Source organism: Triturus cristatus, chromosome 8 (genome assembly GCF_964204655.1).
Source record: "Triturus cristatus chromosome 8, aTriCri1.1, whole genome shotgun sequence".
Classification (NCBI taxonomy): Eukaryota; Metazoa; Chordata; class Amphibia; order Caudata; family Salamandridae; genus Triturus; species Triturus cristatus.
The window spans coordinates 773574903-773592178 of NC_140591.1; the positions used below are offsets into that span (position 1 = coordinate 773574903).

Here is a 17276-nt window from a genome sequence, read left to right on the forward strand (position 1 = left end):
TCTGTTATCGCTAGAATGCGAATCATCTCGCCACGCTCACAGTATGTCTGTCACAATTTCTATGATATGTTGCAGTCATTATGAGTGGCATGATAGGAGGACACTCCTCCTCACGTGAGCATGCGCACAAGGATCCACGCATGTTCACGGGCGGTAAACACTGTACCGCTCTAAGAGAAATGACACAAGCGGCAACCCGACCGCTGGTATTTTTATATGTTGTTTGTCTCTACTTCTTCCTTTACAGATGGAGCCTGGCAGTTGACACACATCCACTGTTAATTAAACCACGTGGAGCAGCTACTCTGCCCTCACTATACTGACAGAATAGGGACACCCCATAACGAGTAATTGCACTCACATAGGGGAGTTACTACTTTTTTGCCCTGAAGAAAGTCCTGGACCATTTTTTGGCCCCTTTTCGGACTGAAACATGTCGGCACTAGGGTCCTAGGACCATAACACTCCTAAAAGACCCATTTTTTAAGTATTTTAATTACCCGGACAGACCCAAGAATAAAGGGATACTGGGGATCTGTCTGAGGTGTTTTATCTAGTTAACTCCCTCTGCCGTAAAACATATTAAAAGCACTCCCAACACTGTGGTCGAGCCCACCCAGACTTCTAGGGGTCTGGGTGACCCGATGATGAAGCATGACACCACTAGGGTGTGTGAGGGTAACTTATAAAAACACTTAGTTTCCCCACGACCACGGTTGTATTAGGCACAACCTCGTGTTATGAATTCTCATTTCTCTCCCCCTATTCCTTTATTTTACTAGATCTCCATAGATCTGCTAGAGTATTTTTTGTGCATATAGTTTCTATGGGAGGATATACTCTACACAATCCTGCCTCTCTTACCCCCTTAGTCATTGGGACTTCCCAATACTTCTGATGTGTTATAGATTAACCCGTCCACCAAACTCTAAATCTGGATCTAAACCACTTAGCTTATGTGGCGCCCGCCCAAGGGAGTAACACTGGGCCCATAGACCCTGCGGTGCTGTCGGTCACCAGGCTTCCACATCCTGGGGGGCCAACTAGGCCCTCACTGGACTTGGAGTGTAAAGTGAACAGCAGCTTTGTGAAGTCTATGTGTCTTCCCCAAGCTGAAAGTAAAAAGTAAAAACTTGAAACATCATTTTATAGATGCAAATGCCAAAGTATGGCCCAGCGAAAAGGCTACTCAGTACCTATCATTGTGATCGGGCCAAGCCAAGAGAGAGAGTTTTGGCAGAGGCAAGAGAGTGGCAGACAGTTGACTGCGCATTGGGGACAAGGGACAAGCGTGGGAACAAAGTGGAGGGGAAAAGAAGAGGACAAGACAGAGAGACAGGATTAAGAGAAAGTGGGGTGATCGGTTAAAAAAAATGGAGATAAGGGAAAGAGAAAGACCAAGGGAAGGAATAAAAGAGAGAAAAATGGATAAAGAGTGAAAGAAAACGGCAGGTGAAAGAAAAGAAAACCAGAGAGAAGAGGGGACAGCGAGGGAGTAGATAAAATGGGCTAGAAAGATGAAGAAAGAGAGAGGGAAATGAGTGAGATGAGAGGTAGAGCAACTGCAAGGCAGTGGAGAGACAGTACAGAGGAGGCGTGCAGAGCAGGAGAGAGAGGCAGATAATACAGCATTGACAAGAGAGATCATGGAGAAAAGATACAATGGTGAGTTAATATGTGTTTTCTCTTGAAAAAGCATGTGAACAAATTGATACCTTATAACATGCATGCACGTTTTTTATTTGGTGAGAGTAATCTATAGTTATTCGATGACAAAACAATGGGTATACACCTTAATAAAACGTTTGCTGCAAATTCCCTAGTGACATAATTGGCATATTTTTTCGTCGTGTCACCAATATTTTCTTTGGGCAGTAAAATGAATTGCAACGTTTTTTAAGCCTATTACGCCAAATCAGTGTTTGGGGGGACATGCAAATGGACAGCACCCATATCTAGATATTTGCAGAGGGCCCCATTCATAATTTTGTAATTCACAATTCAATTCTTTATTAAGGTTAGGAACTCAAAATGAGGTCTACTTAAAAATTCCAGGTAAAATCACAAGATGAAACAGAACTTTACATTACATATATAAATCATTTACCTGGTCTGGTGGCACAGTGGACTAATGCGTCCTTTGCAGGGGCCTGTTTCCGACCTCATGGTCACAGGTTAAAATCCCCGCAGGTCCACTCAGCCTTTCATTCATCTGAGGCCGATAAAATGAGTACCGTTGATTTGGGTAACAATGAAGATCTGCTATTCAGCGCCAAGAGAACTCTTGGTGAACGAGCGCTTTACAAATACACATGTTATGTTATAAAATTTTATTCGTAAAAAAACTTTTTTAGAGAGAAAAAGAATGCAACAGCATTTTATGAAAATTCAGATTTGTACAGACAAAATCTCTGCCACAAGAACAGCAAAGGATATGAAGTAAAAAAAATAATGAGCATATACAATTATAACCGAGACTTCATTCACCCTAGCGGCAACAGTGGAGTGCAAAATTCTGAAGGTTGCATAAAGATACTAAAGGAACCAATATTACAAAAGATGAAGACAAAAGTCATAATGCAGTTGGATTTTAAAATACAGTTAAAATGTCTTTCCCGCAAAAGGTAAATAGAATTAATTATGTACACAATTTCATAGCGAAACAAGGAGAAAGTGGGTGACATAAAATCAAATTATTCAAACCTGCAAGTAAAAGAAACTTCATTCAATCTAGCAGCAACAGTTGAGTGCAACATTCTATGAATAATATAGGTATACTAGAATAGACAACAGAAAAAAGATAAAGACAGATAATGCAATGAAAAATGGATACAAATATAATTCCTTTACGGCAACAAATAAATAGAATTTGTTATGTATACAATTTCATAAAAATACAAGAAAAAAAGTGAGGAACATAAAATCGATTAAACAAGCCTGCAAGTAGAAAAGAGAAATGTGACCAAAGGATAAAGCCTTGACCCCCTATCTAGGGCAAAGATGTTAAATAAAAATTGAGAATAGGATATGATAAGATAGAATGAAAAGTCCTGCCTCCTGCCATAAGAACCTCCTATCTAGGATGGGGGATTCGTATAAGTGGTTTATAGTACTATTATAAGGCTCTGAACTTTAAAACAAATTTAAAAATACATTAAAAAAAATATATTTTATATCAAACTAATTCATTCTTTGGGAAAAGGAGGCACTCACAAGCTGATACTACAGTTGTAATGTTATTCTGTAAAAACAATGGGCGTAACTGAAATAGGGGTTATGGAAGTAAGGCTGGGCAAACAGAATATGATCAATGCTCTGGATGGCAAGATGGCTTAAATTGCAGTATATTCCTGTGCTCAAGGGGGGCACCAACTTCCTGTTAAATCATTTAAAGGTAAAATGTTCATACGGAATAAGATCAACAAACTGAGAACCCGGTGATCTAAATTCTAGGATAGATATTTCTGGGCAACTCTTGGGTTACAGGAGTTAATTATTTTCTTTAATCTTTCCTTCAATCGGCAATACTCGAGATCTCTTTGAAAACTAATAGTGGAGCTAATGCTTTTAATAAATGCTTTGAGTTCTGAAGGTGAAAGAGAGAGCACAAGTTCCTCTTGTGTGCAAAACAATTTTAATGCTAAAGTGAAGATACGGGCAAACGAATACTTGTCTGCGATTGTACCAAAGATCTCATGACTCCGGAAGCCCCTAATTGTATTCGAGTTGCTATTCTTTAGCAAATATCCCCATCGAATCACTCTAGCTAAACCTTGAACAAAAAAGCTTATCAAACCCAATTCCATGTGCATAGCTGGAGTTGGTGCCACAGTATTAAAGTTGTTTAGTTTAAGTCAAATCTGGCCCTTTATTTTATCAAGGAAGCTCCATTCTTCTATTTGAATGAATTCGATGGCATAAATAAGTCTTGGCAGGACCTTTGCTGTAAAAACAAACAACCTGTGCAAGAAGTGCCTACGACCCATTTCATTATAGAATCTACGTAAACCATTAGCGTGTGACATTGCTTTATGAAAGCTATGGCCAATGTGAGGTTTATTCTTGGTGTTGCCAGCTATCATTTTGCCCAAATAAAGATAGGGCTCTACAGTCTCAAGTTTCTCGGAGCCTATGCTCCAAACAAAGTTGCAAGCTTTCCTGTTCTCTCTATATTTTAAAATCAAAATTTTGCTTTTCGAGGTGTGTATCTTCAGGTATTGTGGCACCGTATATTTTTGTAGAGCCTTCAACTTTTTATTCAACCCTATAGGAATCAAATCCATAATTATAATATCATCCGCATAGATTAGACACGGAAATGGGTGGCCTCCTATCTTCGGTGCGTCGCCCTCTTGTGAAGAAAAACAATCTGGAAGATTTGCTACATAAAGAAAGAAGAGAATCGGTGCTAGCAAACAGCCTTGCTTCAGGCCATTTTTGGTAGAAATTAGGGCAGAGAGGCCTTGATCTCCTCCTAGAAGAACCTGAGACCACGTATTAGAGTGCAGAGCTATAATAACAGATAAAAAGGGGGGGGGGATTACCATTTAATGACGTTTTTTTCAAAGTATTGGGTGATCAATCCTATCGAAAGGCATTGTAAAATCTATAAAAGCCACAAATATGTGTGACTTGTGAGTTAGAGTGTACTTCTCTTCAATTAATTGTAACGCGCAAATTCTATCTGTGGTACAATGGTCTTTCCTAAATCCAGCTTGTTCTACAGGAAGGTTTTTCTCTTCAAGCACCCAATCATTCAGATGATCCAGGACACTGTGCGCAAAATGTTTCCCAACTGAGTCTAAAAGGGCTATTTGCCGGTAGTTACCCGGGTGGTGCCTAAGCCCCTTTTTGAAGAGTGGAATTATAATATTGCTGGATCAGGAGGAGGGAATCTTACCTAGCCGGTAGCAATATTTAACAAGCATTGGCATAGCCAATAGGTCTCACCTTTGGGACCTTATAAGTATTTAGTTATGCAGCACAATATCCTCGGTGCAACAACATTAACTGTTGTATGGCTAAACAGTTGTAAGGTCCCAAAGGCGAGACCTATTGGCTATGCCAATGCTTGTTTCATGTACTTTCTAGTCCATCACCTTAGACTGGTCTTAAAAAAAACAATCTTCTCAAAACATTCTCAGAATTCACATCTCTGGTTGCCATTGCTAAAACCCACCTCTGTGTTTTCAATTTTCCATAAGTCCACACATAAAGCAAAACCCAGCTGTTGAATTCTGGCACTGTTCAGCACTGTCTTGGGTTGGTTCAGTTATTTTCTGACAGATATCAATTTGTTAAAACAACTTCTCTAGATCCCCTTTTGGTCAACTGCAGTGGCTAACAGCATAATCAGAGCCATGATGATCAGCTGTTACATAAAGCACGTGAGCCCTGCTTGCCCATTGACTTCTCTCCATCAATATGCTTTTGACACACAGCTGTATCTCACAATCATTTGTCCGCAACATCCAGATGCTGCCCAGACTCCATCCAAACTTTGATGTGTGCCGTCTAACAAAAGCTCAACTTAACCAAAAAGATTTCATGCTCTTTAGTAGCTGCAGGTTTCAGCTTTTTCCCAATATGAACCACAGTGACTATCCTACTTTTATTACCACCTGTGCCAAGCCAAGTTGTCTTCCATCTAAATGATAATCTGTCCATAAGGACCACGTACATGTCCGACCCCACATCTCTGCCCAATCCCAATTTTTGTATCACTGTGCCGCTTGTACTTAATTCTGCCATTGGCCTCCCTTACTAAGATCTTGTCCTGTCTCATGGCAGAGCCACTGCTGTGCTGAGTGGCTTTCCTTTAACCATTTTAGCATTATGAAAGCTGTTGCTTTCATAGCTGCCTGCCTCTTTTGCTATCAAAGGAACTTTGACCCTTTTAGCCCTAACTCAAAACTAATTTGCCTTCTCCCCCTACCAGACTACATCACATTTTCGTCATACTGCGTAATGTACAAAACCGTCTCTGCAAACAAAAAACTGTCATGCAGACAAGCTCAGCAACTTTGTCAGTCTGCGCACAATACACTGCACTTGAGATACGGAATGACCAAAAGAAAGGTTAACAAGGCAGCAGGAATGCAGCCTCGCTTACCTTTGTGTCACCAGGAGCGCGCCTCCAGATTCCTTTCCAGAAACTGAGGGGAGAAGTACGCGCCGCCCGAGAGAGACCTCTGTCCTGCAATCCACGGTCCCTAGGTGGGCTGGCACCTGCGACATATCAAAGCAACTTGGCCGGGGGGACACTTTAGGGGCCTATTGTCTGCCGTGGTCCGTGCCGCCTGCCTGTCGGCTCCCTGCCTTGCGCCAGACTTGGCATTTGCCAAGTAGCTTTCACACATGGAAGTTTGTCTCAAGCAATTGCTGACAAGCCACAAACAAGACATTATCCCTCCTCCCACCTCCTTTCCCTCCCTCATTCCTCTTCCGCCCCCGCCCTCGTCTCCCGTTCCATCCACCACCCCTCCTTCCTCCCTCCACAGAAGGCCAAGGAGAGCTCCAGTGACAGACAGTCAGGCAGCCTGGGCCCGGCCGGCAGCAGACACAGGCAGCACGCGGCTGCTGGGGACCCGGAGGCGGGGAGGAGGCAGCCTCCTCTGCACACGGAGGCTCTGCAAATAAATAAATACAAAGAGCGGGGGGAGTCAGCACTGGGGAGCTACTGGTTCTCCGCTGCTGCACAAGACATGGCAAAAGAGATGGGCTGGAACCGAGGACCGAGAAATGAAAGCAGATAATACTAACTTAATAAAAATGTCTCCAAACACATTGTGTTCTTGATAAACGCTGTCCTTCCCCGGGCACAACACCACTCATATTTTTTAGGAGGGGGTGGCTGTTGGTTTAGCGGGTTGGGATCACGAGTTCAACTAGGCGAGGAAAAGATTGGCTAAGCAGCTCCAAGTAAAGCGTGCATTCTCGAGGCTCCTTGGCTTTAATGAAGCCCCAGGAAGCAAGCTCGATGCATAAGTCACATTATAAACCTGCATGCTCTGAACCCTGCACAAATAAGTGGCGAGAAACCCAACAAGCGCTCGCCATGACGTATATTTTTCTCTTTTTCTGCCGTCCCACTTTGACGGCCTCGCCTGCTAAAAGGTTTCTTATCTTTATGGGGCCATGTGTTTGGCCCCATAAAGATAAGAAACCTTTTACTTCAGAAGGAAAGCAGGCGAGGCCGTCCAAGTGGGACGGCAGACAAAGGCGAACAAAAACATCACTACCAACTCTTTTCCAATGGCTGGCCACCGTTTAGCATAAACGGTGACGCCAGCCAATGGAAAAGAGGGGTGGGGCTTAATGCCCTTTACACAAAATACCCCAAATCATTAAATCTCACCATCGAGACTGCGCATGTGCGCAGCCTATGCCAGGCGAGACCTAAAAAGAGGGGCAAGGAATGTGGCTCATATTGCAATTCAAATCTCAAAATATTCTGCAAGCCCCTCCATTCCACCAGAGAATAAATTAGGCCTCCTTAAAGGGTGGGGGCGTCAAAGACTGTGCGCTACTCTGTTATGTGCTCTTTTTCAGAAAGTAATTATCTATTTTCAACACCTCCACTGGAGAGGGGCTTTGGGGTTCATGCAGATCTCCAAGACTACCAACCATACCAAAGCATCAAAGTCCATTAATGTTCTCAATTACACTAAATAAAGTTTCCAGCAGGGAAGGATGTGCGTGGTGCCTAACACTCATGCTTTAGCTAAGTTATTAAAGGCCGGAAGGACTCTGCATCACATGCAGAGCCGGTGACGTAACAACATTTGAGGGGGGGCCATGCAAGGTACATGAAAGGCCCCCACCGGATCCAGTCAGGATTTCTCAGGCCAGGGACCCATCACCCGTGCACAGTGCCTTATCCTTTCAGGATTATTGCAGAGAATGGTTGACAACATGGATTCTGTCTAAAGGAGCCTTCTGTTGGCTAAGATCCACCAACATTATCACAGAAAAAACAATGTCGGCACCAGTGGTAAAAGGAAAAGGTCTCTTGGTATTTGCATAGAGAGGGAATGTGAAAAAACAAGACACATGGGTCTGATGTTGGGACTTCTCAGTCCTTTGTTTGTCTTCACTGCTCCCTACATGACTTGTGCTTTTTGCAGCTGAATTGCATGGCTCATGCATAGACTAAGCAAGTCAGCTAGCAAGTGACTTGGTACATTCCTTGTTGCTCTTTTGGTACCATTCCTCTCTCTCTTTTTATGATCTCATGGTCCAGAGATCCAGCCCTAGTGACAGGTTGTTTTCTGTGCTTGTTCATCAGTTTTGGAGCAGTCTACACCTGACCTTGTGTCAAATGGTTAATCATGAAAAGAACGGTAGAACATTACAATCCCATTTGTTTTGTCAAGGTTTAGCATCTTTTTTAGACACAGATCTTGCACCATGGTATGTCAAGGAGGAAGGAGACCGTTTGCACTTTAAAGGTTTCTCTATCACTCACTTGGCAGGCTCTCATCCTACAGCCATACTAATCGGAATGACCCCCATCTCATCTAATTTCAGAAAATAACCTGGCCGGCTCAGGAAACATCTTGGATTAGGTGCTGCCTTGGAAATTCTGTTGATTTAGGCATTGCTCACAGTCAGCTTGTAGTGCTTTTAGTTATGTATTTGACCCTTTTATTTGGAGATGCTCCCTGGTTTTGCTGTTTAATTAAAGATATAAATAATAAAAATGCCCTAAGAATTTCACCAAGGTCATAATCCTGCAATATTCAGATCCAAAATCTGCCCATGCTTTGACGCTGTACAAAAAATATTAAAGAATTCAAATATTCAACAGTCAGACATTCTAAAACAGTTCCACATAGTATTGTTTCTGGGGTTCGAGCCATAGCTGCTGACAGCGGTGTTGCATCCGCTCCAGTTCTGGAGCATTTATATGACCATGCCACACACAGAGCTCTGTAACACACGTCTTTATTCTTCGGCATGCAATCGTTAACTGAACGCACTATGTCGTAACCTTTATTGACCACACCCAGATACCTTCTAACTGAATGCATAACTTTGTAAGGAGTTTGCCAAGGACCACAAGGGTCCTACTGCACATGATCGTATGACACTACAAGCGGCTGGTATGCAGGAAATTTATCTGGCAAAAGAGAGTGCCTTAGGAAAAAATAGTCTTTTGGCTTTGTGAATGCTTGTTATATTTTGTGATGGTTTTTGCAAAGTTTTATTTCTAGGGAAGCTGACAAGCCCTCATCAAACTTGCAAAAACATTGACTAAAAACAAACATATTCTTGGACTCAAAAAGCACACATTGGCGTAGTGATCCCTGGCACTTAAGGGAATTACTTTGTTTGTGAAGGTGCTCCTTGTGTAAGGCCAGAATGCCATCTTTCACACTGCATTAGCTAATGGCAGAAGTGGACATCACCTTTGTTCCGTGCTGTATGCAGTTGTGGGTGGACTTAAGATGTTACTGAAACAACACCAGACCAATGGTTGAAGAGGGCTGACAGAAAGTCCTTTTTAGTAAGTATACAATACATATAATTTTAGTAGAATCAAAGGATTTTGGTTAACACTGAAGCTAAAAATGACATTTACACAGACTGTTAAATGGCAAATTCCAAGTTTCCCAGACAGTGAAAAAGGAAACATTTTATTTGTTGCCACACTTGATTACCATACTGCAATTCTACTAGAAGAAGCTAGATAAACATTTAGCATGGTAAGTATGAAGGTCTTTACTTCTTATACAAATAGGTAAAACCCTTATTTTTAGGAAGTTAGCTTTGATCTGTACACAGGAGTATCAATGTGCCTTCTCAGCCCACTGGAAATTTGGCATGATGCCTTCTTCCAGTCTACGTAAAACATGATGGATCTAGCACACATACTCCACAGGGCACCCTCTGAACCAGAGGTCTTCAAACTGGGGGACAGGCCTCGTCTGTGGAGCCTGAATTGATCTCATGTGGGTAATAGGCACATTTACTCCTCGTCTGAGGTACCAAGGCATCATACCAAACAGAATGCTGTGTTTAAAGAACAAAAGAGAGTGGTACTGAGTCATTCATGTCCTGTAGATGTCAAAGTGAAGAGGGGATCCAAGTAATTCACAAGGTCTTTCAGACTGTGGGTAAGTTTGCCCTTTAAGTGAAACTGGGCTGGCAGTAGCATGTTGGCAAACTTGTAATCTGATTGCATTTTTATTTTAATAGAAACATCTTTATTTCAATTTCCATAACAAACAATACACCAGGTTGCTTGGTCTGAGCACATAAACTGCACATGATGGTTCACAGGTTCACAACCGTCCCCCCAACCCCTACCACACTTCCATAGCTATCGAGGCCCTCGCTGTACCCCTTTTGGGTTAACCATCTAGTTCGGGGTAATACCACCATTTGGTCCAAAACGTCTTGGGCTGTATATATACTTTCTTCCATTTTGGCACTCCAGTCCATGTCACGCCTCCATGATGTTATCAATGGAGCTACCGTAGACTGCCACTGCTTAGCTATATCACGTTTAGCCACCAACATGCCCAATACCTCAAGTATCCTGTCCCCTCGGGGACCTCTCAGTTCCTCCATTATGCCCAACAATGCCGTTCTGGGGTGTACTTCAAAATACGTCCCCATACCTGGGCTAAAGTGGATATGGCACTGTTCCAGTTAGCCGGGATGACTGGACACGATCATACCATGTGTAAAAAGTCACCTCAGGGATTGCAACACCATCAAGTAGGCCTCCTGATGAATGTTTAATTGTACAAGCAGAAGCCATGCCAAGATCGCTAGTGTGCGGGGGGCCATGCATGCATCCCTCCAATCGGCTTCATGCAATACCCCCGCTCACCCCACCCACATCTCCTGCAATGGGCCCATCAAGTGCAGGGAGTTCCACACCAGGGTTTTGTAAATTAGGGAGATGGCACCTTTCCCACAGGGCCCATAAGCAGGCAGCCCTCGAGTGGACTATATGCGGGTATATCCTTCAGCTCTTCTTTGTATTTCAAGAGTACATGTCTAAATTTATCTGTAGTGAAAAAAACTGCGAAGTGGGCATGTGAAAGTCTGCATGAAGTCCCAGACGAGAGATCTCTTTATGGTGCCACCCTTGGAAGCCCTCCAGAAACGTACCTCACACAAGGGGGTTTCAAATGTGAGCCTAGGGTCCCATCCCATCTACTTCACTTCAGCGCAGCCCTCCACACCCTGACGATCACTTAAGTCACCTCTGGAAGGGAAGTCGGGATGGGCAAGCCTTAAAGATTTGATTCCATTGTTAAAAGTGATAACTAAATATTACAGTATTGTTTTTAATTGTGAAATATGTTTAGAACTACCAACGATTGTAGAATTATTGGGAGAAAATATGTTTAGCATTCTTATTTACATAAAGTTACGTGTGGCGTTAACAGGTTTGAAGAAATTATCTCTAGAGCAATTCATTTTAACCTAGAAGCACAAGTAGTGTAGTTTTAATTCCACAAATAGAAAAAACACATACAAATAAAAATACATTTGTTATTTGCCACAGATATCAGAAAATAAAAACTGATGAACAAAGCTACTGGTTTGAAGAAAATACATCGCTAGTTTCATTAGATGATTTGGAAGAGCGTCTGGAGTGGACACTCAGATATTGTCAAAAAAAGCTGACTGTGTTTTTAGATTTCGTCAGCACAGCTCTTTGGCTTTGCTTGTGAAATCTATTGTTTTTAATATAAACTTAAAAGGGACTTACATCTCGTCTCCTCTCTTTTCTGGCTCCTCATTGGTTCCTGTGCGTGTCACTTACCTTTTCTCCATTTCTATTGGCTGTAGCATATTTTCTTGCATTTACAAATGCTTGTTTCTTTGTTGGGTCCTATGCTTACAGAAAAGGGAGGAACCGGATTAACAGTGCATTCTTGCTGAATGATGATTTCCTGGAGTTCGTGCAGATTCTTCCAACACTCAGTGCCCCGCTTGAATCCTCCGTTACGGTGTGGCTTGTGGTGTTTGGAGTCATCTTCGGCCTGGTTCTGGTTGCAGTATCTTTCCTGATTGTGTCTACCATCCGGCGACACCGAGAGTGAGTTTTAGTCCTACAACTGTTTTTTGTTAGATTTTACCAAACACAATGGAAAGTATATTTTGAGACATTCAAGCGATTATATTTTTTCATGAATTGTCTATAGAACTTTACACTATTTATGCCAACTCATGGCAACCATTGGTTAAAATGCTCTTTCGTCCTCTGCCAATGAATAGCACTATGTCTTGAATTATGCAGTTTTCGGATTCATGAAATTGTGGAAAATGAGTCTTTCATGAGCTCTGTGTTTTCTTGTTAAGAAATCTTGCCATGTACAAAGAACCACTTACATTTGCAGCCTGAAGAAGTCATCGGAAGAAATGTCATATATGTCACAGTTATGGATAAGTGTCGTGGAGGCCAACCAAGCTAATAAATAGGTTGATAGGGTGATAAACGAGGACCTGGCTTGGCTCCTAGAGCCTGAGCATGAGCCCAGACATCAAAATATAAAATGTACTACATTAGGTTACTCCTGTTTTGAGCCACATTTATTGGAATTGATACCATCTAAACATGAATACCCTTCGGCACCCCACAGCATGAGAATGATGCCACGAGAGATTTGTGAGCCAAGTCAATTGTCATGTGCTCCCTATATGTGGCCTAGGTTGTGATTATAGATAGAGCAAGTTTACAGTCTATTAAACTAGGTTCACAAGTGGTTTTAGTGTGGTCCACCTCCTGAACTAACAGATTTCAAGGTACTCTCAAATGTGATGAAGAAGGAAAAAAGGCACAGTGAAATGTATGCCCAAAACTTCAGGATTTCTCCTTCTTATTCAGAGTAGAGTACGCTGATGCCAACCAAGGGCCTAGGGCGGCACCATTTTGCGGATCAGGGACTCACTCTTGCAGTGGCCAGCAGTGCTCAGGCAGGTCCATTTGCTGGTCAAGTTGCAGCAGGTCATCTGGACAGTTGTAGGTGGACCTCTGGAGCTTGTTGTGCCCCTCAAGCTCGGAACAGGAGGTCAGTCAGCTGACCTTTTTAGGGACTCTGCCTGGGATGAAGGGAGCAGGTCCAGTCTTCCTTCTCGGGTAGCAGGGAAGGCCTCAAGCAGAAGGACAGTCCTCTGTCAGCAGGGCAGTCTTTCTTCTGCCATATACACAGGTCCAGGAGTGTACTGAAGAGTGGGTCTCAGGGTCCAACATTTATACTTGGTGGCAGCCTTCACATGTGAGAAACTTCTAGACTTCACCCCACATCTTGTTTTGGAATTTCCTCTCTTCCTATGCGTGGCCCCAAGATGTCTGAGGTGAGGAAAGGCTAGTTGAAGTTCTTTGTGAGTGCAAGAGTGTTGTGTAGTTCCTATGAATCTATATAGGATATGTGCGTTTACACAACATAAACTGTGTCCAGACTGATTCCAGACACCCCCACCGGATATGTTCGCCTGTATACCAGCTAGCTCACAGTGCCACTATGAACTCCTCTTACCAAGGAGCAAATAGTTTCTGGCAACTACCGAACATGACAACCCTGACCCCTCAGGGATCGTGGGAACAGTACAGTACTTTTTGTTCAGTCACTCATGCTCACTTTGACTCGGAGAGATACACAGAATAAACAATGGGGACGTTTTTCAATAAGCATTTATTGAACCAGCGTCATTCTAGTGTAAAATATGTGTGTTGCAATAACCATAAGACAGAGACAGATATAAACGGTTATAATCACCAAGAGAGCAAATAGATGGTAGAATTCTACCCTAGTGTTAAAACAATAGATATATACAGGTAAATGGATACATGACAGTAATAATACGTAATCCTACGATGCTAACCCTAACTCGATGTAGCTACGTTTACATAGCATGTATGTAGGTGTATAGCCAAGAATCCCCCTTGGATAAAGCCAACTCCATTACCTGAAGTGAGAAAATAAAGGACCCTGTCTTGGTCTCGAGTTGGATACCCCACAAGGGATGTCAGACCACTGCATGCTGGAGTATTGCATGCAGGTACTTCAGTGTCTCCTGTCAGCATGGAAGCATTTTCTCCTCTGCCGTCCCCAGATATGGTGCTTATATACCCAAAAGGTACCCTCAGGGGTTCTACCTTGCTGTGTCATGTCAGCCGAGGATGACGATAGGGATGACCCTTATACATAATTATCATGCAGAAGATGCAGAAGATAGTAGTCCTGCTGTGATTCTGAGAATCCTCATGCATAATAAATGAGGCTAGTTTTTGGAGAAAACCACACAACATTTATGTAGCACCTAACTAGTTAAAAGGTCAGCACAAACCTCTTATGTAGTACAATGGCAGGGTACATGTAGGTGAAAAGTTATACCCAGGCCTATATTGGGGTACACTGCGAATCATAACAGTCCCTATTCAAGTGCAAGTGTGGTAGGTGACAACTCCTCCCCCACTCATCCTGTCAGGAGGCCCCATCCTGCCAACCGTGACACTGGAAGGAATACACAAAAGGCAACTACATATGGACATGGGACCCAGGACGCAGCCTGCAGAAACCAAATTGTTAGGACAAGAAAATGCAAACTTTCTAAAAGTGGCCTTTGCAGAATGGTGATTTGAAAGTGGACTTTACTATTAAAGAGGATTTTTAAATTTAAATTCTCTAGAGACCAAACATGCCAATTTTACCTGGTCGCAAGCAAATCCTATGGGAGAGGTAGGCCTTACAGTAGTGAAAAAATAATGTAATGTTTTTTCACTACATGGACATGTAAAATCTAAAAGTACATGTACAACTTTTTAAGTACACTTCGCCCTGTCCTAAGCGCCATTTCGGACTCATCCTAGTGGTGACTTATATCTATTATGAAGGAAGGTATTTTAGTGGAGACAGGGTTCTATATAGACACATTGCTATGTTAGCATAAGCGCTTTAGATGTAAAACACCATCTTGCCACTTTGCTGCTTTTGCACACGACACTGCAGGTAGCTGTTATTACAAGTAAAACTGCTTGCTTGCTTTTTCTTCACATGAGAAGGTTCTGTTGTTCACATCCCTAGACGTGCACCGCGACCTTAGTCTGAACACTGTGTGCAAAAGCCGTCAAGGTCAAATAACAATGTGTGCTGTTGAATTCAGGTTGATTGGCCCACGCACTAGACACAACACGCACACAGCTGCAAATATCTGAAACTCAGGTGCCTTTAATATTGCATTTGCATGCATGATTCTGACACTTGGAGAAAAACCTTTCCAGCCACAAAGAGCAGAGCGGATCCTGTGATGTGATTCACCTAAGCTGATCTTTGAGGTATGGGGTTCCCCATTCAAGCCTAGAGACCTTCTATTAGTTTTATAAAACTAGTTTACTAGCGAAGGGAGGGTGGTTCACAAAGTATTATAGGACTTGTTTTCCACTATCATTTATAATATGATTTCTCCCTTCATTTTCTATGGTATTGTAACAATGCTGATGGTTTTGTTTTTAATCATTTACCTGCTTGTATTATCCAAAGTACTGCACCTTAGAGCACGTAGTTAAAATAAATATTTTAAACGTTACCGTGTCTCTGATTACTCTTATTGTGGACTGATATGAGAATAATAACGAAAAGGTGTTTCTGATTCCCACCATTCCTGAGAGTACTCTAAGTCGCTTGTTCTGGGTTGTCTAATCATTGGTAGCTTCGAAATGACACGGAGAACGAATGAGACACTGATGCTAGTCGGATAAGGGGTTCTGGGTACTGAGGTGAGTTTTTTGGTACACCACAATTCACTGAGGTCCTGGTTTCCTGTGCATAGTTCTGTGCATGAGCAGAATCCCCACAACAGTATAGGCCTAGCAGAAGGTTTACTTTGCGAGGTTGAAATTGCAGTTTAAAACTGCACACAGGCTACAGTGGCAGATCAGAGACATGTTTAGAAAGGCTACTTCAGTGGATGAATCAATGAGTGCTGCAGGCCCATCAGTAGCGTTTAATTTACAGGCTAGTGAGTACATGTAATACCACTGGGGACTTACAAGTAAATACAATTTGCCAATTGGGTGTAAGCCAACTTTACCATGTTAAAAGGAGTGAGCACAACCGCTTTAGCACTAGCAGAGGTAGAATGCACAGAGTCCTAAAAACCAACAAATATGGATCAAGTAGACAGGATGGGTGAAGGAAAAAGGTTTGGGGTAACTCCACAAAGAGGGCCAAGTCCCCCACAAGATAAATGTTACATTGCAAAGGTTTTCTCCTTTTACTCTCTAATTCTATTCACACCAGGGCACGTAGCAAGTTTTTGGAGAATGGAGTAGCTTGTGAACAAATCCTGGTGAGATGAGCATTCCCACTGGTCCCCTGACGGGATTGAACCCCCTAAGCATGAACTAGTATACGCAACACATCTCATGGGAAGGGGACGCCACCTCACCCGCTGGCTATATAGAGGTATTCAAGCTCACTCAGGGATTGCGTTACTGCCACTCTGTGTTAAATGGTCACTAGAGCTGGGACACGAATTGTCAGACAAGGACTGGTCCACTGTTTTAGAATTCCCTAAGAAAGTGTCACGCAGTGCTAAATTTAAATATATACAGTTCATGATCGTACACAGGGCATACCTCACACCACATCGCCTTAATTGTATGTTTCCTAATGCACAACTCACCTGCCCTAGGTGTCAGGAAGAAGATGCAGACCTACTCCACATGCTGTGGGGGTGACCGTGTTTACGCATATTCTGGCAAACTGTTGGATACAGGGTGCAGGAGGTCACTGGAACGACTGTTTGGCCTTCGGCGGAAAGCTGTCTGCTGGGTCTGCATAAACAACCCAAGGAGCGGAAGGTCCAATATAGATTTGCTGACTTGGCTGCGCTTATAGCAAAGCGTGCCATCACAATGCGGTGGAAATCTGCTTCCCCCCTACACCTCTCCTATGGCAAACAGAAATGGTCCACTGGGGTACTGCGGAGAGTATGGTTATTAGACAGGAGGTATTTAGAGGACTACGTAAGATCCCTATCTCTCTAGATTGGGACCATATGCTTGAAACATTCAAAGCCATTGATATGCTGACCCCTCCAGCATCGCAGAGCGGTCCTGGCCCAACCCCACATTCCACATCCCTAAGAGCTGAACTGCATGCTTCCTTTATACTACCGTTCCCCCTTATCGCTCGGAAGACCTAGAGATCTATACATATGTATGCTGTGAAACGATCTGTTATTTAATGTGTAGATACAAGCTTTATTCATCTTACGCTGTAAGTTAGTGGACCAGGAACTGGGTAGGG

The 17276-nt window shown here is 42.9% G+C and overlaps 1 protein-coding gene across 1 annotated transcript in view; it reads left to right on the plus strand.

The window, feature by feature from the left end:
• Positions 1 to 17276, plus strand: part of CLTRN (collectrin, amino acid transport regulator) — a 191965-nt gene that overhangs the window by 137662 nt on the left and 37027 nt on the right. The window contains exon 5 of the mRNA XM_085622212.1: positions 11867 to 12061. Within this exon, the coding sequence (XP_085478338.1) occupies positions 11867 to 12061 (195 nt within the window). The remainder of the gene's footprint in view (positions 1 to 11866; positions 12062 to 17276) is intronic.